Raw genomic sequence first — 25,467 nt, 5'->3', positions numbered from 1 at the left:
TAAAGGTCAAGATAAAACTGATAACATAACAGGAGGTCCAGAAAATCAAGGAAAAGCCTTTGTCTGTCTGTCCGTCCATCTACAGTCTTAAGCCTGTTTAGGAAGGATGTCACAAACTTAGATTCGGGATATTTCTGCAGATCTTCTCCAGATCTCTAAGGTTGGATGAGGGGGCATCGCTGAACAGTGATTTGAAGGTCGTTCCAGAGATGCTCAATAGCGATCAAGTCAGGACTCTGACTGTGACCAATTGTTTGGAGAAGCTTCTTTCTGGCAACTCTGACGTAAAGGCCTGATTTGTGGATTGCTGCAGAGATAGTTGTCCTTCTGCATGGTTCTTCCAGTTCCTCACAGCGATGCTGGAGCTCTGTCAGAGTGCTCATTAGGTTCCTTGTTCATCTCCCTGATCAAGGACCTTCTCCCCCTGTGGCTCAGTTTTGAGGGGCGGCAGCTCTAGGAAGGGTCATGATGGCTTTAAACTTCCTCTATTTCGGAATGATGAAGACTACTGTGATCTTTGGAACCTTCAATGAATCCAATCTTTTTTTTGTATCCTTCCCCAGCTCTGTGCCGCGACACAATCCTGTATCTGGGCTCTACAGACAAGGCCTTGAAAATCATGTTTTGGTTTTCGCTCCGCCATGCACTGTGAACTGATGGGTCTTACATATACATAGATGTTGCTTTTCCCAACCATTCCCAAAACAACTGATTTGTACAGGTGCACTCTAGTCGAGTTCTAGCAACATATCAACGTCTATCAGTGGAAACATTATTAAAACAACTTTTTTAAGAACCATATCAAGGGGGTGAATATAATTCAGTGTTCTATTATATTTTTTAATTAACAGAATTAAACTCGTCTTTTTCCACCAATATAGGGTATTGTGCGCATATCGATAGGAAAAAAAACAATTTAATCCCTTTGATGAGTGTTAAAAAAGAAAATGTGGTTTAAATGAAAAGGAGTTAATACTTTCCATGTTGATTGTAGACCATGACATTTATATACGCATATATATTGTATGATGGTTGTTGATGCACCATTAATATAGCTCTTTTCAGATAAAGACAGATATAAAATGCATGCTGCATGAATAAACATAGGAACCTGTATGAATCATAAGGAGTAAAATTGTATATAAAAGCCAGAACAAATTAAATCAAGGGAAGAAGAATATAAATCAACATACTTTAACATACAACATAACTAATACCTTTATAAATTATTCATATTGATAATGAGGGTTCAATGTTGTTGTTTTGGGGCCTTTATAGTATGTTGCTGTACTGAATGTCCTTGATGATATATCGTCTAAGAAGTTGTTATTCAGGATTAAAGGCTAAAACTTTAATATTTGCTGACCTACATTTTGTTATTGACCCAATCATGTATTCGTAGTATCTCTTCTCTTAATAAGACGAGTTGGATATAGTCTGCATGTTTCTCATGAATCAAAACACGTGCCATCATGCATGTAGTGCAAACATGATAAAATACATAAGCAATAATATAATACCTTTTATTTATCACACATTGGACAAATTTACGTTGTCATAGCAAAACACAAAAACAAAGATTAACCATACAAACACCATGTATGAAGACATACAGTATATTTGTTTAAAAAAATAATAAGAAAAAACAATAATAAAAGAATAAGTGGAATAAAACCATAACGAAAACAATAGTTAATAAAGTAATGATAATTAATTCAATAATAGTCAAATGTTAAGATGTTTCTTAAAGTGGACATTATATACTAAAAATGACCACAGATGAAAGAAAGGAGCAGCGGAATCTCTCCTCCAACACACAATAACAAAATGTACTAACAATGTTAATATAATTAATAACAATCTCTAAATATAGTAAGATTACATACACCACAGGCATATGGAAAATTATATTGAATTTTAAATACACACCAAAAAAAGTCACAAATGAAATGTACACACATACACAATGCAGCACAGTTAATACGTTTCTATTTGTTCAGGCTTTTCATTGATTTTCTGGAACTCCTGTTGTGTTATCAGTTTTATCTTGACCTTTACAATATATACCTTATTGAATATTGTTTTGAAAAAACGCTATACAAATAAAAATTACTTACTTACTTATCTTTACACAACATATATAAACCAACAATAACAAAATGTAATAAAAATGTAAATCTAATTAATAACAATCTTTAAATAAAGTAAGATTACATACACCACAGGTATATAGAAAATTATATTGAATATAAAAACACACAAATGTCACATATGAAATGAACACAAATACACAATGCAGCACAATTAATAATTATTTATTATTATTAATTTTTTTTTCACGAGACTTTCAGTAACCTCACGCAAACTCTCGCGATACCACAAAGCGGAAGCGATCAGCCGAAAATCCAGCAGTCCGCGAGATCAGCTCTTGTTGTGCAGCAACGAGCGACACTTTGAACGAAAGTGAACTGTTTGTTTATCACAAACACTGCCGAACTGGAACCGCTATTGTTCGCCTCGTCTGCCCGGGGAACTTAACTCTAACGCCGCGGTTCGGGGTTTCAACTCTCGTGTTCATGTGGACAGAACACTTCCAGCTGGAGAAAAAAAAGCATCGGTTCGTCCGGAGGGTCCTGGTCGGCGACGACACCCTCGGTTTTGCGGCCGCGGTTTCGATACAATGACCGGAGAGAAGATCCGCTCGCTGCGGAAGGAGCACAGGACCAGCAAGGGAGAGGATCTGCTGGAGCCGGACGAGGAAGCCGCGACCGGGACCTTCACAGCCTCCAAGACCAGCAGCAGCAGCAGCAAGACGAGCAGCAGCAGCAGGGCGAGCAAGATCTTCAGCAGCCAGAAGTTGAGCCACAAGTCTCCGCAGAACCAGCAGATTAACGCCAACAACACACCGTCGGATGTCATCGATGACAACAACAAGAACCCGGTGGTTCGAGCCGAGCTGGACTTTCCTCTACACGAGAGTGTGTTCAAGGGAGACGTTCGACGCTTGTCTTCGCTCATAAGAACACACAACATCGCACAGAAAGACATCCATGGTAAGTTTATTTATAAAAAACACCCCATTATTGAAGTTTTGTAAAAGTCTAATGTCAAAAACTATTCGTACAAGAGATAAACAAATATACATTTCATCTGGACTTTCAACCAAAGACATTCTTATGAGTTTGTTTTGGCAACATTCTGGCGATACAATACGTATCACGATACATTAGGATACTATAGGAACAAAGATGTAGTGTAGTATGTTGCCTGAATACTTGACTCTGAGTTTTAGAATTTACAGACCGCATAGCTCTTGTTTTGAAGTGAAAATATGCCCTAACATTGCTTTTAAAAGCCTACTGTATCCTCTCGTCCTCATTCATCGCTGGGATATAAACAATATAAAGAAAAATAAAAAATGAGATATTATTTAAAATCCCCCCCACAATTCCCTTTACAAATGACTTGCTTGCTTACAACAAAAAAGAGAAACTTCTATTTTCTTTCACTATTCCTCTGAAAGAACCTAAATATCCATTTACTCGTGACTTTAAAAGTCAGAGGTAGTGATAGTCGTTGTGTTTTGGCAAGAATCTGGCGATACAATATCTATCATGATACGATACATTGGGATACTGTAGGAAAAAAAAGATGTAGTGTAGTATTGCCCTACTACTTAGAATTTACAGACCACGTAGCTCTTGATGAAGTCGTAAAGGCTATAATTTGTTTTGAAGTCAAAATTTGCCCTAACATTGCTTTTAAAAGCCTACTGTATCCTCTCGTCCTCATTCGTCGCTGGGATATAAATCATGAAAAATAAGATTATTTAAAATCCCAACACAGAATGCCCTTTACAAATAACTTACTTACTTGTTTACAACAACAAAAAAAGAAAACCACAAAAAATATATGTACTAATGTGAAACATTATTTCACTACTTATTTCTCTGAAAGAACCTACATATCCATTCACTCCTGACTTCAAAAGTCATTGTTAGGGGTGGTAGTGATAGTCATTGTGTTTTGGCAAGAATCTGGCGATACAATGCGTATCACGATACAGGGGCAACGATACAATATATTGCAATACTGTAGACCACGTCGTAGAAGTCGTGACTACGTTCATTTGTTTTAAAACCAAAATATGTCCAAACATCAGCTTTAAATGCTGCTGAAGTCTAGTGTATCCTCTCATCCCCAGTCATTGCCTGGATCTCACAGGACTTTGTTTTTCTTTAGCTGTGGGTGAAGTTTAATTGCAACACAAATATGATCAAATAAAAAAGAGATGATTGCAATAAAAATTGATCGTATCACCAGAACATTTTTTTATGCAGAATTGTGAAAAACAAATATACATTGCGATACGTCTCTGTATTTTATTTTTCTTAGACTCCTTTTTTTCCTCTAAGAGATTATCAAATTTCCATGATTTTCAACAATACTCATTGTAGCCCCTTTATGTACATCATATCTCCTCAGAACATTTCCTGCGACAACATTGTTGTTGTTCATGAGCTAAAACAAAAACCTGTACTGCTCAAGAATGTTGTTTTTGTCTTGTAGTTCAAATTCAGAGGTCGACATAAGGTGAATGTTGTTAGTCTCACATTACAAAAGGTGATAAACATTCTAAATTACTTCATTCGCAATCTTTTAGCGCTATTATTTCATTTGAATCGTAGACTATTTGTTTTTTCAAGGAGCCTAACTGTGTTGTATATATTTAATTAGGAAGTTCATTACTAGATGTGGTCAAAAGTTGCAGTTAACTCCAAACATTGATACTTTTAAAAACTCATTTTTAACCCAAAAACTTGTTTTTGTTGCTGTCCCAATCCACTGCAGTTTGTTTTCACTTCATAATAACATCCAGAGAGACAGTTGAATGTGGGATTCTTTTTTTTTCACCACAACACTTTGAGCAGAGCCTTTCCACTCTGGAAACATTCCCAACCCTCTTCAGTTGAAAAATAAATGCAGCAGCTGACCCAGCAGTTCAGCTTCCTCTTGAATGATTCTCCAGTGCTTATGAGAGACATTTCAGATCCTGGGAAAAAAAAAAAAGCCTGAAGTTGCCTTCATCGAAAATAATACACTGACACAACTCTTCTGCTGACCCCGTCTTTGTTGAACGACTCTTGTTTATCAAAGACATCCACCTTAATTTGTGTTTGTGCTTCGCAGGTAACACTCCGCTGCATCTCGCCGTCATGACCGGACACAAAGGTGAGTAAGACAAAGGGGTTCAATCGAAGGGATTAATGCTTCTCTCAAGGCGTCTTTGTTTGTTTTCAGTTGGTAAATGCTCGCTTAAGTTCACCGACTTCTTTAAAGGCAGTATGGAGTCATTGTTTTTCCACTTGTTGGTCTCATAAAGACTAATCCAACGCCAAAGGCAAGGATAAAGGAAAACGGTTGTAAAATAAAAACTTTCCATTTCAGAATCCAAGCAGAATCTAAAAAGCAACTAAGCTACAAAAATGAGTAGAAATTTGGATATAATATCAAATGTCTCACCAACACACAGGCCCCACATTTTTCAGATTGGCCCCAAGATGTACTGGTTCTGTTTGGTGAGCTTGGAAATAGGCATTTGAATAAAACAATGGGGGGAAAATGAACATATACAGTATTAAAAACGCATATTTGTGCTTCAAAAGTGGTTAAATAAAAAAAAAAAACATCATTATGCATTTTGTAATCTATAAATTGTTAACCTTTGCGTTATCTCTGGGTGAAGGTGACACGAAGGCCCGAAAATAAATGTGTTTGTGGTATCCCTTGTGTTAGATAGATAAATGGATGGATGGATAGATTTTTTAATCCCTCTGGAGATGTCCTTCAGGGAATTGTTTCTCTGGGTCATGGTGAACAACCTTGACCACTGCATATGTATTTCTGGAACACCAGGGAGGTCGTTTACCTTGACCCAGATCACAAAACACATTTTGTTTTAGGGCCCTTCGGGTCACCTGGACCCGTAAGCTAAAACAAGGGTTAAATATCTAATAATTGTAATCCTCAAGGTATTTCTTTTGGCATGAACCCACATTGCAACTCAATGTGTAGCTATAAATGTATATATTTAAGTTTAAAGGGAGATATAAATTACAATTACGTGAAATAAAAATTACCCCACATTTTTTGATATTCTCTTTCTCTTGGCTCCATGTTTGTTTTCAGCTGAATTACAACGTCCTGGCCTAAAAGCAAAGGCATTAAATATTTATTTTCTGGCGTTCCTCCACGCGCATCATACTGTTGAAACATGTATCGCCCTCTTTTGTGTACAGTATAGAGTACAAAGTGAGCATGGCGTTGAGCTGGATCTGTTGTCGTGTCAGGACTCGTGTTTGGGTGGAGTAAAGGGTTAACGCGCTGGATGGGACGTCGCCTGTGCTAATGAGGTTGACTATCTCTGGCCTGATCTGCTTCCTGTCCTCCAGGGATGCAGCTACTAGACAGACTGAAGGCTTCAGGATGAGATCATAGTCTGGGTGTGGCCGACGTGCCACCGGGTTGGAAAATGACCAGAGGCTTTTGTTTCCCCATTTCCCCATGTGCACTTGTTTATGATCGATGTAGCTGCAGGGCGAGTCATGTCAGTTGTCTGTAAGATGATGAAAACAACTGGATTTTCTGTCAGTTGCCTCAAATCCCTATTAATGTTGCGCTTTTGTCAGGATTGCTGACTAAGTCCGAATATGTATTCTTCAGTGTTTGTCGCATAAAAACAACATTGGGTTATGAAAAAAAGCAATGCTGGTTATCTGGTAGTTGTCAACTCACTAGGCATAATATAATAATAATATAATATATATAATATATAATGTTTTGACTAATGCACCTCCAGATTACTCGCTTACAATTGGTTTAACAGCATAAATGATTATTAAAATGACTATTCTATGACTAAAGATATGGTGAAGTAAAATGTACATGGTGTTTATGATCAAAAACGCTGTTAAAAAAGGTAATCCTGTTTTTATGTATTTATTTTTCTCTATAGCTCTGCTGAAATTCACTGTGATGAATCTGAAATATTTTATTCCAGAGTTTTGGTTGTACAAACCTTTTTTTTTTTTATCTTTGGCTTTATCGTGATTTTAATCGACCTTTAATCTGGCATGTTGTTGTTTTTAAACCTGCTTTATTTTGGTTGAAAGCCAGCCCTTTGCTTTTCCTTTGACTTTGTTTAATATGCTGTTGCTGCTGCTGCACTATTCTTTGTATATAAAAAATAAAAATACATGTCGTTATTAAAGTCACTTGGAGTTAATGCTAATTCAGGTTAAATTAAATTGGCTTTTCTTGTCATATAATCCACACACTTACCGCCGTGAGTCGACTGGAAACCTCAGCACTTACTCGTCCAATGTCATTGTTCCCCGCTGTAAAATGACGGATCCTCAAATTAAAATAAGAAATGTCCAGGAAGGAGATACTGCTGCTTTCAGCTGGAAATTGTACCTCTATGACCTGCAGCACATAAGCCACTGCTGACAAGATGAAATTATATTTGTCTGATTTATGTATTTTTCTCTGTGGCTTGCACATTGTGCAGACTTAAACTCTAGAGTGAATTAACTGTTGTTTGCTTAGCAAAACCAAATCTTATTGTTGGATTTTTATCCCTGAATGTAAGAAACAATGAGCAAGGTTAGGTTGGGTAGAGCAAAGCCTCCACAGTTCAGAGGCCTTCAACAAGGGCACGGGGGGGTCAGACCAGGACGTCACATGTCGACTTTCATCCACTGGATTTGCCGTTGACTTTAAAGAGAGCTTTGTACTCCTGCAGTCACCCGGTGCCCCCATGGGGAGACTTTCCTTCATCAATACTTAACTCACAGCTCAATGGGTTCAACACAAATTGGCTTAGTGAGTTTAAGAATAGACGAGGACTTTTCTTCTGTTTATATTCATTGTGATAAAAGGGTTTTTAAAGCCGACTTGAGGATTTATCAGGTGTCTATACTAAGTAATGACTTGTAAATGGGAATAGTTCTACAGTTTATGTCCATAATGTAAAATGTGATGGGAGTCGTGATGCATGATAATTTCTCTTTTGTCTTAAAAGTTGAAATAGTAATAGTTAGTGTTCGTAAAATAATCAATTTAATTTTGGAACAGACTTATGTTGTTTTAAGGGAGATAATGAAGAAGTGATATTTGGCCTGTGTATTGACATTAAGCACACGTGGCTCATAAGATGTTGACAATGCCATTTGTATAAATTTGGGAGAAATCCCACAGTTCTCATGGCAATACACTGTTTTCATTCATTAAAAAGACATGTATTCTGTTGAAATATAGTGTAGTCTGGGCAGAGTTACTTATTAGTTGAGATAGCTATGTGAACTAAACGGTACAAGTGTGAGGGAATTTTGTGGATCCTTTTCCACGATACTGTATCTATATTCAACAACACTATAATTTGTTTGCCTTTCAATTCATTATGTATTTTTATCATAGTTATTTTATTGTCTATTTTTCAATAAAGTGTGTTCAAATTAAAACAAGTAGAGTTTTGAACATTATTTTCAATCACCATGCAAATATTCACAGCGTTTGTTCGTTTGTGTTCCAATTAAACTTCGAGCCGCTGGATGGTAATGATGAAAAGTAACGATGAAATCCTGGCGATGACCGTGGATGAGAGGATACACTTTATTCCAAAAAAACTCATGTTTGGGCACATTTTGGTTTCAAAGCGAATAAAAGCAGTTACATCATCATCAAGAGTCATGTGGCCTGTAAATGCAACTTCGGAGTCAAGTACTCGACAATAAAACAAATATATCCTTGTTACTACAGTATCACACTATTTTCACGTTTATTGTATCGTTGCCCCTGTTTTATCAGGACCCCATCAACCAGAGGCAGACTTTCTCAGTGTAGTCAGTGTCTAGGTAGTCCTCGATCGGACAAGAAGTGTTTGTTATCCTGTGAGTAGTTTCCTGCTTGTTGCCGACTGAGCTATACTCTGTCTTTATAGTATTGAGCAACCTCAGTGAAATCATGTATGTTGACAATAAGTTTCATGCACATTTCATTCAAAGCCATTGCTTTCATGGTCTTCATTACTTGTAAAGATGATGGCAGTTTTTAAAACCTCAGCTATCATCCGCAACATCCTGGAGCAGAAGCAGCGGTTTTGACTAATGTACTAGCAAAGAGGTTTGCTGGATTGACCGTTACAAGCCTCTTTCTGTGGCAGCTGACCAATCCCGCTTCTGGAGCGTCTACTTCATCACATTAGAGACTAAGAAGGGGGTAGCTTATGGTCCCGTCATGCTTTAAGACAACACTAATCTGAACCATGGACTTATGAAAATAATTTTTATACAAAGTTGGTACTTGTGTTGTGTAAAAAATAAAATGAGACACATTGCTTATCATGTGCAATATTTTTAATGTATAAAATTGTGGATTAATGTATTTGGAATTTGAAAAATTAAATATAAATAATGTAGATCGTACAATCTACACTTCAATGGTGCTGTATTTACTTTAACATATTCATGTCTTATCCTGTTTTCTTAAAAAAAAAAACTGCATCAGTAATAACAATTAAAATACTAAATTAAACTCAACTTGACAAACAAATGGAGAAAACGGTGCGGTCTGTTTCATTTTAAAAGGCGTATCAAGGCATTTTTTTTTTTTTTTAAGAAAATAAATAAAGTTTTGATGAATAAAGGAATTGTAAAAAAAAATACATTGTTGAAAGGTCAAGAGTTCAAATTGGGTTGAAGTAGTGAGTACACTGACTCAAGTATCTGGATGTTCTGTTCTATGTTAGTCTTTGTATCATTTGTGTTTGTTATTTTTCTTTGATCTATGTTCTTTATCTTTACACTTAGATTGTATCATCTTGTTCTTTCTCTTTATTTCTCTTTGTTCTTGTTCTTATTTTATTTTGATTTATGTTTCATGAAAAAAACAATTTCAATAAAGTTCTACCTTACCTTACCTTAATACCTTGTATGACATGTTTAAGATGAGCAGAGAAGGTGATGCTACAAGGGTGGACAGCTCATGATGGAGGGAATGGAGTCTCATTTATAATGAAGTAGTACTCGTATGCACCTTTTTTTTTTAGCCAGTTAACCATAATATAAACCTCCCGTTGAACTTGTCACCGGCGGGAGCTATACTTCTAGCCGAGCTAAATACATGGTGTTTGGGTTGATTTCGTTCCCCAGTTGGTCTGTGACTAAGACTGATACACACAGCTGCCACTGCTGTACTGAAGCGGCAGCCGAGCCAAAACAACAGGCTTCACTTTTGGCTCGTCGCCGTGTTGACACGCTGCCCTGGGAGAGGATGCTGATGCCACTGTACTGTCGCTACTTGTTCGAGCATTTATAAGGCTGTCATACTGTACCTGGAGGATTCATCCTTTTAATATGTCCCGGCCTTGTTAATCCGTCGGGCAGTATGGATGTAGGATGTTGCGTAACCGGAGGGCCCATATGGCTCTTTGGTTAATGGCTCAGCTGGGATCGCATTTCTACACGATCTGTCCAGTGGTCTGGATTAGTGTAAAATCTTCCTTTGACGATACATCCCCGGCACAGATAGAAGCTGTTATTTCTATCAAACTAATGCCAGATTTATAATCAATGCTTGTGCACCAGCATGTTGGTTACATCAGAATAAGTATAATAATGGATAAAATCCATTTAAAGTTTCCCCTTTAGCTTACTTTTCATTTATGTGTTGTTGGAGAGCTTGGTGTAAAAAAAAAAAATTGGATAGAGGACAAAAGGTCTAACTGTAATAATTGAGACGATTATCATATTATGTTGCATGAATGTTGTGTAACGCCATGCTGGATTTTCTTATACTGTATGTTTAATTAAATCAGACATAAATAAAAACGAGGGCATGTTATTATGATACGAACATCTTAAACAAATGTACAAGCGTGTTTTCAAGAAAGTCATTTACGAAACTATTGGTGACCATTGCTAGTCGGAGGAACTTGAAACCAATCGATTAATGTCATTTTTGTACGCAAAGTGTCGGGTCTTAATGGTAGTTGTGACAGCCATAGTATTCTCAACACTTACTTCAATCTTTTTTGTGATTCCATTTCACTTTAGGTAATTTATTCCTCTTTCTACCTATTTTCTTAAGTTAATAGTTTAGTCATATGTCACAGTAGAGACTGGAATCCAGTAGAGTCCGGAACTCTACTAGTAGAGATTGGAATCGGGATCTGAATATTGGGATTTCAATCTCTACTAGGAAAGATTGGAATTCCTACTAGGAAAATATCCAATTCTAATAGGAGAAATTCGGATTGCATCAAAATTATTTGTAAAATAGACTGAATCATTTCATCGTACTGATCTGGATTCCTGTTCCACGGATCGCTGACTGTCTGGTTGTATTGAGTTAGCTGGGGTCTGGTCGGGAAAAGGCTCAACATGTGGTGTCAGCTGCACAGGTTGATCAGATTCTCTTGCGTCACTGTCACTGTCGGCAAAGAAGTCTGGGATATCCTCTTCGTGCTGGATTCCTTGGTCAGCCAAATTCTCCAATTCTATGAATCATTTTATACCAAAAAATCAGCAGTCTATTTTCCAAAACATTTTGATGCAATCCGAATTTCTCCTATTAGAATTGCAGATTGTCGTGGTAGAATTCCAATCTCTACTATGGTTACAATGTGTATTGACGGAAGGTTTTTCAGACACATAAAGTAATTCACCTAAAATAGTAACAGTGAATAGGCTTACCTATGCGGAATTTTAGGTGTGAAATGATTCAGTCAATTTTCCAAAACATTTTGATGCAATCCGAATTTCTAGGGGAATTCTCCTAGATTGGAATCCCAATATTCAGATCCTGATTTACTGTAAGAATTCCAATCTCTAATAGTAGAGATTGGAATTCCAATCTCTACTAGTAGAGTTCCGGACTCTACTGGATTCCAGTCTCTACTGTGACATATGTATACTATATATTATGAATGCCAGCTGTAAAGAGGGATAACTCTTAAGTGCTGTTGATAAATGAAAGTACATACAGTAAATGTTGATACATAAAAAGTACAAGATCGCAGGTAAAAGCGACTGAAACTACCTGGTCTTAGAACCCCGGTATTCTGCCAGAATAGCCGGTAGACTTTTTTTGGGGACTGGGGGACGTCTGGGTCTCTCTGCTCCTATGAGGTTTTAGATGGACAGATGGTACTAAATACTCAAATCATACATTACATTATAAATACAATATTCTCCTGAATAATCACTCATTATTCATTCATGCACTGTCAGATGTATTCAGTCTTTTTTCTTTTTCTTCTCTCTCAGAGTGTGCCCATCTGCTGCTGGCCCACAATGCTCCAGTGAAAGTAAAGAATGCTCAAGGATGGAGTCCGCTCGCTGAAGCGATCAGCTATGGCGACAGACAAATGAGTAAGTACAAGAATATTAAAAACAACAAATAGTTTCAAACCAGTTCTCTTTAGCATCTATTCCACACAGCTGCCTCCCAGTTTAACTACAACACTGGCCTTTCATCAATGGGAAGGGACATTCCGAAGGGCCCTCTCGCTTTTGTCCCCTCATAAAAAGCAGCAATCGGGTGTTTTCTCACTTGTATGTCGAGGCCACTTCTAAGCCAGACTTTTAAATGGAATAAAAAAGCTGGAAAAAAAACATCCTCACTGCAGTAAACAATGTTGTTTTTATGAAAATATTAACAAAATATATGCTTCAGGGACCTTTATCAATGATTATTATTATTGAGTATAGTGTAAATACACCTTATATTGCATCTGCTTGAGCTTAAATATGTTGAAAAATAAGAAAAGTAATTTCCCCTCTGTGTATTTTTAAACATATTTGAGTCACAATCACACTTTTTATTTATGGACGTCAACAGTGACTCCGAAGACCGACACCTCGGATCAGAGCGGCGATAAACGTGAAGTCTATTTACAGAGTTAACGTTTTTTCTGCCGTGTCTGAGTCAGCAATTCTCGGGAGTCTGCTATGAGGAGAGCATTAGACAAGAGCTCTGTTTGTTCCTCTGGCCTCCGTCCAGGAGCATGTTGATTTAGAAACTAGAGAACTGTGTTTTTATGATGCTCTGCAGTCATTGTTATGTCACACCGTAATTGAAATACTAGGATATTTGTTTACTGTTTGGAGGCGGTTTCCATGGTCACCAGGATGTTTGGAGATGATTAAAAAAAAAAAGAAAATCTAATTTGACATGTGAAGACCACTAACACATTTTATTTATTTCCTCACAAATACAGCAAGTTAGTCTTTGTCCTTGTGCTGTTTTCAAGGTCAAGGTCATCAAGATAGAAAGGGTTTTCATGTTGAGTTGTCCTGGGTAGTAGCTTTCCTCGCTAGCTTCTTTTACCATAACTTATTAGGTTCAATTTCCAGCCCAAAAAGTAGGAATAAGTGTAAAAACACAAAGTAAACTACCTTGTTAAAATGCTTTTTAGAACTCTTGAATTTTATTCAGATAAGTACCACAGTGTAGTTAAAGGGATAGTTCACCCAAAAATCACCCTCATGTCGACTAAGGTTTGGAATTATTATTATGAGTAATCTGTTCCTTTTTAGAGTTATAGACAAAAATGTCTGTTCATTTTAATGTAGCGACTGGAGCTCAGTTGTCTTCATCTTCGTCCAAAAAGACCCTTAAAAACATCCAAATACCTCCATACTGCTCGTCTGTAACGTCCCTCTTGTATTGAAGCCTCAACTACGAATTGTTCGTAATTTTATTTTTTTAAATTGTTTTCAGCGGAAGATCACAGGCCATCAGCGTAAATCTTTCTCACTGAGACTTTCAATGTGTTTCAATGAGGATAAATTTGTAGCAGGATCTGAGCGACCTGGAGCCTGCGCTACAAAAAAACCTTAAAATATACACTCTAATTTAAAAAGAAATTCTTAACAATTTATTATGTTGAGGCATCAAAAGAAGAGGTTTTTACAGATGAGCAGTATGGAGGTATTTGGATGTTTTTAAGTGTCTTTTTGGACGAAGATGAAGACAACTGAGCTCCAGTCGCTACATTAAAATGAACAAACTTTTGTGTCTATAACTCTAAAAAGCAACAGATTACTCTGAAAATAATCCCAACCCTTTATTCGACATGAGGGTGAGTGGAAAATCAGTGGAATCAAAAATTTTGGGTGAACTATCACTTTAAATCTTTCTTAGTGATGTGTTTTCTGAGTTGGGGGAAAACGATTGTCTTGATTTGACACTGGGTGAGAACAAGTCAGAATTGTCTGTTGGCTCGGAGGTCCACGAGCAGATGGCCAGTTGGAACCTCTTTCCATGTCTCACTGGGCAGCGACGGGGATCAGGTCGAACCTGGTCCAGAGATTTTTACACACTCATTAGTCCTGTTGTAGTGAGTTTTAATTAGTCTGTTGTTGTGTGTTGTGTGGACGACCGCACTTCCAGCTGGCCTAGTTTGATTACAAAACACATCGTGCTGAATGGTGGGAGGTGACCAACTGTATGAACAACATGCATGTGTGGGAAAATTTTAATATTTAGGATGTAGGCTTAAAAATTGCAGCCATTGTACGCCAACATTTTTGAACATGTCTTTATGGTTTTCTTTTGTTTTGATTTTATTCACTGTATGACATTTTCAAGATCCAAATGTTTTTCCAGAAGTTGTTTATTTAGTGGTATAGAAAACATTATAAACATCTCGAGAACTGTTTGTTTCAATAAGAAAAAAACAGCATTTTAATGACGAGAAAATATTGCAATTTAGTATATAATTATGAATGAAAATAGAAAATTATAAATAACAACAGATCTACTGAGGTGAGTACAGAATGTAAAATGGTTAAAGTTTAGCTTGTATGATGACACAACTCTCAGGCTATTCTGTATCGATGACTTGGGGATGAAATCATGTTTTTATACTAGTTTATTTAAAATCTGATCTTTTATTTCAGTCACGGTGCTGTTGAGGAACCTGAAGGTCCAGTCTAGAGAGACTGTTGAGGACAAACGGCCCAAACTGCTCAACGCCCTAAAAGAGGTGAGTTGTCTTTGTTTGGACTTCGACTAACTTTCTGCATGTCATCCGTTTTTTCTGTCAAAGGTACTACATGTAGTTTTAACCAATAATAATAATAGTTTTTTCTCAAGGTGAGAGGAAACTGATTAATTATTGCACAGGGAACTTACGACCTGTTGTGTCTATTCAGCTGTTTTTCTTTTGAGCTTCAAGCCCAACCCATATATTCAACGACGGGTGCAGATGTACAAACACAAGGCCAAATGCCGCCTGTTGTCTCTGTTTAACTTGACACTGTCCTTCAACTGTCTGGCCTTGTTTGAACCTTCCTTTTATAGACATGCAAATTGCTGTGTTTGATGGACTCGTATAGATAATGATATCAGGAGGAAGTTTGTTATTGTGAGGTTGTGTCATCTCAAAGATAGCAATGGCTCCAAGTAAACTTTTCTCACGATTGTTTACTTCTATCACAGCTTGGAGACTTTTACTTGGAACTTCATTGGGACTTTCAAAGCTGGGGTGAGTAAATCCTTATGTGGAGTCTAACATATTGTTGAATTACAGTTGATCAGATATCAAAGATTAATTAATGGCTTTTGTTTTACCATTGTTTGAATTGATTAATGTGTGGGAAGCTTTGTTGCTGTAGGTGTGGATGATCAAGATGCATCCTAAACTCATGATGAAGCTCATTGTTTTATTTCTTTTACACATTTCAGTGCCGCTGCTGTCCAGAATCCTACCATCTGATGCTTGTAAGATCTACAAGCAGGGCCTCAACATCAGGTCTTTACCTTCAACTATTTGTATTTCCATTCCTGCCTTGCTGTATGACATAATCAAAATGTGTTATTTTATGAATTCACAATTGTAGCAGGGTTTATCCAAGGAGTTATAGGGGGTAACAGCCAGAATTGAGTCCTGGCTCTGCCCTGAGGTCTCTTCCCAGTAGGATCTTGTTCTTTTGGACACTGTCCAAAGTTGATTGATAATCTTACTTTTGAGACTTTGTGCGTAGTATACGATGTGAAGGAGCTCTGTAGTAGATGGTTTTTAATACTTTGGCACCGAACACTAGACCTGTGGATGAGCAGCGGCGTACGCAAGAACCTAAATGGCCAAGAACTAAATAGTTCTGCAGAATATTCTTCCTACTTTTGAATAAAAAAACAAATGATAGTTTTTAAAGGATGGAAGCATTTACCAAAATATTATATTACATGTCAACAAACAAATGATATATAATCACAGAAGGAAAATTGCATTAAAGGGAAACTAATGTGTTGAAAACACATTTTTCTGGAGAGGAAATCGTAATCACCATAACCACACCCACTCTGCTGTGATGGTTCAAACATCAAGGTTTGTCACCACTTGTCATCAATCCTGGAAGTCTCCACCTCCAAGGGGCTCATTGTATAAACAAAGGGGGTTGTGATTACAGCTGGCTGGAGGAGATGTGAAGCCATTATTACGTCATAATGGACTCGTAACCTATCGTTCAGACGGGGGAGAACTTTATAAAGTAATAAATTCAAAACATGGTCATGATGAGAGACTTCCTGTATCTTGGAGAGGAAGACTTAAATATTTGAAACATGTGAGTGAGTTGCTCTTTAGGTGACAAACTTTAACTTGTAAAAAAGCCAACATTTGAAGTTGTATTGCAGATAGAGATGTTATGCAATTTATTTTGTTCAGTGTTTGTGTACTTAATCGGTTATCCTGTAAATCATTTGAGTAATCCCACAAACACTACTCAAGGTTAAATGCAACATTGGACAAACTATATAAATAAATATTACTTACTTACTTACTTACTTACAAAACAATTATTCGAAGCAACATTAAAACAAATTAGATATTTTAAGGATTAAAAAATCCAGTTTTTCCATCCCCTTCTTCATTTGAAAGCGCGAGTGCAGGCTGTGTCGCCCCTTTGGATTCCAAAGTCGAGCTGATCTCACTTCCAGCTGTCGTCAGCAGAACCGTGCGTCACTCTGGCACATGTTGACGCGCAGCTCAAGCTCTACATCTGCACTTCCCATTGCTGAGCTTCACAGATTGTTGGCACGACTCATCAGCCCTCCAGTAAACATGTCGCCGTCCAAATGGTCTTTTATGCGTTTTCACGCCAATTTCCGTCAAGACTTGTTAACTGCAGTGAGGGGAACATTTGCGTGGTTTCAAGTCTCCGCTCGAGAGCTTTAATCTACAGCATGTCATTTAGGGCTTAGTCTGTCTAATGTGGTATTGAAAACATCCTGTTATTACCTCTGAGTAACGGGGGAAATAAGCGTAAACATTGGCTCAGGTTAATTTACCTCTCTGCATCACCCACTTTGCTTATTGTCTTATGTTAACACCTCAACACGTTTATATTACTGTTTGCATTCACTGCAGGTCTGAGCCTCATCCTAACTGTCATGACTAACAACATTTGTCGTCTGCTGCTGTAAATGTGTGTATTTGTTCACAGATTGGACACGACCTTGATAGACTTCTCGGACATGAAGTGTCAACGCGGCGACCTCAGCTTTATCTTCAACGGAAATGCAGTTCCCTCCGAGTCGTTTGTCGTTCTTGACAATGAGCAGAAGGTTTTCCAGCGGATTCACCGTGAGGTGCGGGAGACACACAGGCGTTTATTGCTGTTGTTTATAGGACGCTTGCTTTACACTTGAGCAGTAGAAGTTTTGTGATTCTTGCCAGTAAAGTGTTTGATGTTACTTCAAATGAAAGTCTATCCCGGCTGTGATCTTGGTGGTAGGAGTCAGAGATGGAGACGGAGGAGGAAGTGGACATTCTGATGAGCAGCGACGTTTACTCGGCCACGCTCTCGACCAAGTCCATCACGTTCTCTCGCGCACAGACGGGCTGGCTGTTCAGAGAAGACAAGACGGTTGGTGCCACTGTCTCCTCGCCCATGAAGGGATGAGATGTTTAGAATGACTCAAGCATTGCGTGGGAGGTTCAGAGTGAACTAGTTGAGCAGGTTCATCTTTATTCCAATACTTTTTTGACTTTGTTATCGTTTTCCAAACAAACATTGCTGCTCAAAACAATACCTATCGAATGTGGGAAAACATTCCGGTTGTGCATATATTTGCCTGCAGAAAGAAACTCAATCTTCACGATGAGAGTGTGTCAGAGTAACGTGTCAGGATGAATTTGTCCATTCATCTAGTCAGTTATTGTGGAAATTAAAAGATGAATTTGTGACTAAAGGTCTAAAAATAAAATATAAAGAATAATACTTCCTTTTTTAACAAAAGGTATTTGTTGCCACAAAGTAATAATTCGTCCATTTCTGTACAATCTAATATTTCTCTTCTAGTTCAACAAATTGTAGAAATATTAAGGTAGTACTCTGTCGTCAATTATGTGAGAATATAAATAATGTCTAAACAAAAAGAAAATAAATAACAGTTAGCCTATTCTTCAAGGTTTAGTTATTCCTGAAAACAATGTCTCTTGTAAAAATGACAATAACTAGAAGGGCCTTGAACCTGGGATTTCTTTACTTTAGTCGTGAGCTCTACGACCTGAAGGGGTTAACTTCCATCCATAAACAAAAGGATTTGAATTGTATATTATTATTGTTATTATTATCAACTTACTACTTCATGGCCACACATTCTTTTTATTTTTTTTACCATATCACGTCTGGGGCTCCGTAGTTTTAACATATATTTAGTTACTGTGTTTGTGTTATGATTATGATAGTAATTGTAACACAAAGCATTTTTTGTTGAAGTTTTAACCAATTTTTTTACTCACTTTATATGTTTAAAGCTCAAATTTGCCCTTCAGTAGTATGCAAACTTAACTTGTACTTTGAAGGTATTTATTGTTTAAATCAGTGCTGGTCAGTTAAGACATATTAAGAGAATATGTAAGAAAGGAAAACAAAACAATACGTTATTTACAAGAACAAAACTGCCAAAACATTGTATGAATATATTTGTTCTTTTGCAATTAGATAATAGAGAATATATTGTTATTTTTTAGATCTATTTTTCATTATTTGTATTTTTCATTTAAGTTCTAAAATAACTATAAACACAGGTACATGTATGATTTACACTTAAATTTAATTGAATCTAATTCAAGGAAAATACATTTGAGGTACACATTTCGATGTCTGGTATAAGTGAAGGATCTGGTCGCAAATTGTAGAATAGTATTTTTATTTAGGCCAATATACAATTTATAATCGATACTCTTTTGAGCTACAAATTAAAACATGGTTGATTTTCTGTACATCAGGTATTTTTAAAAACCCTATAATACGAAAACTAATCCTTAACTGAATATGTGTCGGATTAATGACCTGTATAAAGTTGAAGTAGTAAAATGGTTAAACAATATCTTAATGTATTGTTTTCAACCTTTGACCAAAAGAATAAACGGTTGTAACTGAATGTTTTGTCATGTTTTTGCTGAGTCACTGGACCTCTGCCCTCACTGACCCCGCACAGTGTTTGAGGACAGCGTTGCCCGTATATACTGAATATATTGAGATGTGCATGTTTCAATTAAATGTGAATTATTTGTTAAAATGCTGAGAAAAAGTACATGCACAAAAACACATCACAACCGATTCAAAGATCAGATTCTCTTCATGAATACATGAATTAAATATCTCTCTCTTCAATTGTCAGGAGCGTGTCGGGAACTTTGTCGCCGACTTCTACTCGGTGAACGGGCTGGTGCTGGAGTCCAGGAAGAGGAGAGAGCACCTGAGCGAGGAGGACATCTTGAGGAACAAAGCTATCATGGAGAGTCTGAGTAAAGGAGGGAACCTCATCGAGCAGAACTTCGAGGTGAAAGCTTCTTCTGATCTTATAGTCGGAGAGATGACACCGCTGAAAATGTTATCATCTGCTGCTGAATGACATTGATCTGTGTGCTAACACTTGATCCATATTGATCTGCCCGTACACGCTTGCTAACAAGTCCTTCTCAGGTTGCTAGGCAACTCTCGTGTGACAAACGGTGTCGTTTAAGTACCACTGAAAAAATCTTCTAGTTTTTCGAGCGGCTACTTTATATTCCATAGGGCGTGTGAGATTATATAACCGTACTAAAAATATCACTAGTTAAATTGAAACGTTCTCATCACTACTCCCTCAAGGCTCTCAGTTTTTAAAGCAGTTTCTGCGAGTCTACATCAAACCAGTTCTTCTGGTCCATGTAACACACCCTCATTTGTACTATCTGTGTTTCTCATCGTTCACAGAGATGTTTTTTTTTACATCGATTTAATGATATTTTTGAGTGACAAATCTGTAGTCCCCCCACGTTTGTCTTCCACCACCGTTTGTTTAGAGATCCATTTTTTCCAGTGAACAGGCCTGTGGTCTCTCCACGCTCACTCCGGGGGGCCTTTGTTCAAACCCGCACCAGCTCACTATTAAAAAAGACATTCTGGTTGCGTTGCATCCAATTTACACCCCGTAACGACATCTGAAAGGGATAGAAATAGAAGGGCGGCTGAGGCGAGGCTCATTAAAGCCGAGCGGCGAGTCTCACGCCGGGCTTTTAATTGTCAATCACGATGAGAAACATCTCTGTGATCACGCTGGGGCGGAGGGTCCGGCGAAGCCTCCCACAGCGACACAGCGGCCGGACACCGATGGTCTGCAACACCAATTCAATCGCTCTTCACTTGAGCCTTTGAATGTACTCAGACCAGTGACTCGTCTTCAGTCGTGACACACAGGAATCCACAATCTCTGGAACATTTAAGAGTAGGATTAAGCTTGTTATTGTGTCATCGATGCTAACAGTCCAGACCTGTATGAGAAGGAAAAACAATCATACATTTTAGGTCTTTTTTTTTAGCTGTTCATTTAAATAACTGCAAACTTTGGGAAGTGAAGCAACTGATGGTTCTCTTGTTGAAAAGAGAGAAGCGTTTATAACTGCATAATGAAAGGAAGTTAAAATCTTGACAAACAGGATGTCCCGCCGGTGTAAACCCCAAATGTTGTTTCCCCATATCTTTCCCTGTTTACACAAACGCAGATTATTATTTTTTTAAGCTAGGCTAATATGTAGTAATGGTCTGATGAAGCTTCATGAAACAGTGTCATGTTGTTTAGAGGTCAGTAGGTGGCGCCATCAGTTTAAAAAAGATCTAATGTTTCATTAGAACAGTTGTTCAAAACAAAGGAAAATAGTGCAGAGACCGCCATCTAGTGGACTCTGGAAGTAATGACACTGTTTCATGAAGCGTCGTCAGACCATCACTAGTAAAATGTGATGGAGATAAATGAAGCTAATCAACCCAATTGAACACATTAGCTTAGAAATGTCGGATGTTTCTTATCTATATATAGAACTTTAATGCAGAATAATAACTATCTTCATATAACTTTCATGACTCGACTCATGACTGTTCATCCATTAATCCCCAATGGATTTAACAAGGACCCCTTAAATCAATGAAACCCCCAACACAAACTGTTACAGTAAAAGCTTCTAAACACAGACCTGATTCATCTGCACTGGCTATTTAAGTGCCTTCATTTCCAAACATTGATGCAAAATAAATGTTTACTCAAAGTCTTAAACAAGACCTTTCCAATGATGTAAGCCATGATTACAAATGGCTGCAGTGAGGAGTTCACTGGGCGGGGGGTTGGATGAAGAAAGAGAGCGGCTCAGGTTGTGATCAGTGTTTCCTAAAGTTATATTCATTTTAGTTATAAAGGCTGGTTTTGGTGATTTTGCTTGGCACTCCAGAGCGAGCGTCTCGCTCAGAGCTTGGATAAAGAAACAACAGTTCCAGTTTAGCAACTGTATTTAGTCTCACCACGTCAGCTAACACAACATTTCACTTGTCAACTTGAAGAAATGTTGGACTGTATAGAGTTCTTACCATGTGATTTGAAGTCTTAGTTGTAGTTCTTTTATTGTTTGTGTTTAAACAGTAACAAACTGCCGAGTTATATAACTATACAATATTGAAAATATAATGAATCTCAGTCACTCTGACTAAACTCTGGTGACCTGTATATAGTAATAACATGTTGGAAGTCAATAACGTGGTTAAACAATATCTTAAAGTATAGTGTCTGACCTTTGACCAAAATAATAAACGGTGGTAACAGTTTGTTTCGTCATGTAAAGTTTTTGGCCGAGTCACTTGACTTCTGCACTCACTAACCCCGCACAGTGTGTGAGGACAGAGCTGCCCATACTGACCATATTGTGATGTGTGTGTTTCAAATAAATGTGTTGAATTACTGATGATAGTGTGTATGAGGAGAAAATATAAAATATGATTTAGTCAAAATGGATTCAAAGTCATTGTTCTGTTGAAGAATCATTATTTTATGAGTTGTCTTTAACAACAGCAGGTGAAACTACTTTGAATATCAGTCACATTATGATTGACTGCTATATAAACATAAAAAGTTACTTTAAGGAAATACTTTTTTTCGTTTTAAAAGACAATTCTTAGCATTTTGCCATTTCATTCATTGGTTTCTTTTCGGTTTTATTTAATTAAAGAAGGTCACAGATGAAACGAGTCATTCATTCAATCAGTCAACGTCAACAGAACGTGCGTACATTTAATTTGATCTTGATATTTACTCTCCGTGGAGGTAATGACATGAGCAAATACTAATGACCTATGGTTAATGAAGGGAACATGGCTGAGCTCGTAAGATGTTGTTCCATGTTTAAGTCGAGCAAATGATGACGTGTGTTTGATGAGGTTTATTTTATACCCTTAATAATATATACACGCAACTTAAATTGCCTTTTTTTTTGTACAGCCATTAAGAAGACAGTCTCTGGCTCCGCCCCCTTCAAACAACGTTTCCTGGGAAGAATACATCAACGCTGACAATGGAAAGTGAGTCTTTCTTTTGAAATATGAAAATGAAACTTCTTTGGTAGTGGATTCAAAATTGATTTAAATAAAGAAGAACGTTCCCGTTGATCTTTCTAATCTTCTTGTGTTTGCCTTCGCTCAGAGCGCCTCACCTCGGACGGGACCTGGTCTGCAAAGAGAGCAAGAAGAATTTCAAAGCGACAATAGCGATGAGTCAAGAATTCCCCCTTGAAATCGAATCGTATGTAAAGATTTTAATTCCTTCTTGTGCGACAACCACGTTGAAAGTTTGTCGACATTGTGTTGGACACACTTGAGTTGAGGATTCTGATATTTTGGTGCAGAGACGAGCCAGGAAATGGACACAACATGTAAAAACATGGGTGGATGGATGGATGGGTGGATGGATAGGTGGAGATCTCCTTCAGGAAATTGTTTTTCCAGCACACGGAAAACACAGACGATAGATTCATGAAACAAGAACAAAGTGCAATACAAATAAAGTGCAAGATGACACAATCTAAAGATAAAGAACATAGATATACAAAGAATAACATGGTACATCATCTTTTCACTCCACTCCTGCCTCCAAACTCTTAAATTAAATCTCAAATTAAAAAACCCTAATAGCACGAGGAATGAACGAGTCCCTGAGTCTATTAGTGTTGCATCATGGGAGTAACGTTCGTGTTCCCTCTGTTTCTCTGCTCACTGATAAGGGTTCAGAGGATGACTGTCTTCATCCATGATGGACCACAGACTGGTAGAACATGCAGAGGAGTCTCCTGCAGATGTTAAATGATCGGAGCCTCCTCAGAAAGTACAGTCTACTCTGAACTTTCAGAAAGATGACAGAATGTATCATTAATAAATGCTGTTTTTCTAAAAGTTGCTGCTTCAAGTTCGCTGAAATGTCAAGATTATTACCGCGAATGTTTCTGAACGAGCAGGTAGAACTCAACAGCTTCTTGTTTGGCCCTCAGGTTGCTGAATGTTCTGGAGGTCATCGCCCCCTTCAAGCACTTTAACAAGCTCAGGGAGTTTGTGCAGATGAAGCTGCCGCCGGGCTTTCCCGTGAAACTAGGTGAGACTCTTTCATCTCCGTCGTCCCAACGATCCCCTTTTTTTTAACGTCCCCCCTTCCGTCCCGCAGACATCCCCGTCTTCCCCACCATCACGGCCACCGTCACGTTCCAGGAGTTCCGCTACGACCAGTTCGACGCCTCCATTTTTACGATTCCCAGCGACTACAAAGAGGATCCAAGCCGCTTCCCTGACCTTTAACCCCCCCGACCTCTGACACTAGGACGAGAACGAGGAATCCTTCTGTGACCAACTTTTTTCAAATTTGAAACATGACCGTGAACGAGGACGAAAAGGCCAGATTTAAGATTGACCTTGAGAAGCTTTTCTGAAGGTCGATACATTTTTTTTTTTTATATATATATATACTGAGATCCTCGAAGATCTCGCCTGTTACCTGATTGTCCTTCAGAGCCCTGAAACAAGTTTGGCTGCTTTGTAATTAATGTTTATAAAGGGACGTTGTTTAACTGACATGTAGTGAAGCACTGACACGTGTATATGTGAAACTTTTGATCTTTAATTTAACAAACTTTAATTCCAAATCTTTTATTTTTTTTGTCAAGAGTTGAGCACCACTTTGTTGTTACCGTTGGACTCACTAAACGTCCTTCAAAAAAAAGGACTGACAATCATCCGATCCACTTTTAATTCAACATTTTTTAATGCTTTTATTTATTTGATGAGGAAACACTACAACAGATCTTCAATTTTAAAAGAAAAATGACGCTTCAGTCCTGCTGGTGTTTTAGGTACCGCAATGACACATTGCACACACACACACTCATGCAAACACTCATGCAAACACACTATTCACTTCATAAACAAACACAGACCACAAGGAAAACACAGAGAAAAACCCATCTTAGTAAATACTGAACAAAAAAAAGTTCTAAAATAGAAATATAAACATCAACACACAAGTTGACCCACACGAATACAAGACAAACAAACCATGGAAAAAAAAACAACACACTTTAGAGTCAAAAGTAATGCACAAAAAAGCTTGATGGACAAGTGCAGACATGTCGTGCCACACACAACGTAATCATCGACACTATGCACACAAAGATAAATTCCTCTACACAAGTCGTCAAAAAAGACAAACATACACTCATACACATACTCACTCAAACAATGCATGATAAGACCACATAAAAACACAAATATTCATATGTATACAAATCCTAGACACACACTAGTGCAATACAAACATGGGTCAGTCTCGCACACATACACTCAGCCATGTCAAGGTACAGTTCTTAACTCAGTGGACTCACAACTGAAAAGGGAAATGACGACAAATCTAGACATCTCTGCACAACGTTTTTTGTCTTTAAGAAAACCTTGTCTTTTACCACTTGTTTCTGTTTTGTTTTTAGTTTTTTTTTTAATGTTCTGTTTCAAACAAGAGCAAGTTTCATGTAATGTCGGAAGATTGTCGGTTTGTAGAATGACGGCAGTTGTTGCTATTTTTGTACATATGTGTGCTTGTTTTCAAATG

At 37.7% G+C, this 25,467-nt stretch overlaps 1 protein-coding gene across 1 annotated transcript; it reads left to right on the top strand.

The window, feature by feature from the left end:
• The first annotated feature begins 2,404 nt into the window (after positions 1–2,404).
• LOC148085380 (ankyrin repeat domain-containing protein 13C-like) lies at positions 2,405–24,437 on the top strand. The gene is made up of 13 exons (XM_087783578.1): positions 2,405–3,053; positions 5,191–5,232; positions 12,327–12,431; positions 14,964–15,049; positions 15,505–15,550; positions 15,751–15,817; positions 17,511–17,655; positions 17,802–17,933; positions 19,696–19,857; positions 22,822–22,901; positions 23,023–23,121; positions 23,864–23,964; positions 24,034–24,437. Exons 1-13 carry the CDS (start codon positions 2,681–2,683, stop codon positions 24,162–24,164), a joined length of 1,569 nt encoding a protein of 522 aa, XP_087639704.1. The 5' UTR covers positions 2,405–2,680; the 3' UTR covers positions 24,165–24,437.
• Positions 24,438–25,467: the final 1,030 nt, after the last annotated feature.

Source organism: Callionymus lyra, chromosome 2, assembly GCF_982586985.1.
Source record: "Callionymus lyra chromosome 2, fCalLyr1.hap1.1, whole genome shotgun sequence".
NCBI lineage: Eukaryota > Metazoa > Chordata > Actinopteri > Syngnathiformes > Callionymidae > Callionymus > Callionymus lyra.
Note: the sequence above shows the minus strand (reverse complement) of the source record. Positions and strands in the feature narration are given on the sequence as shown.

Coding starts and splice junctions, on each gene's coding strand:
- LOC148085380 (XM_087783578.1), top strand. CDS start 2,681: ATGACCGGAGAGAAGATCCGCTCGCTGCGGAAGGAGCACAGGACCAGC. Junction 15,818..17,510: donor AAGCAGGGCCTCAACATCAG/GTCTTTACCTTC, acceptor ATTTGTTCACAG/ATTGGACACGACCTTGATAG. Junction 17,656..17,801: donor TCCAGCGGATTCACCGTGAG/GTGCGGGAGACA, acceptor TCTTGGTGGTAG/GAGTCAGAGATGGAGACGGA.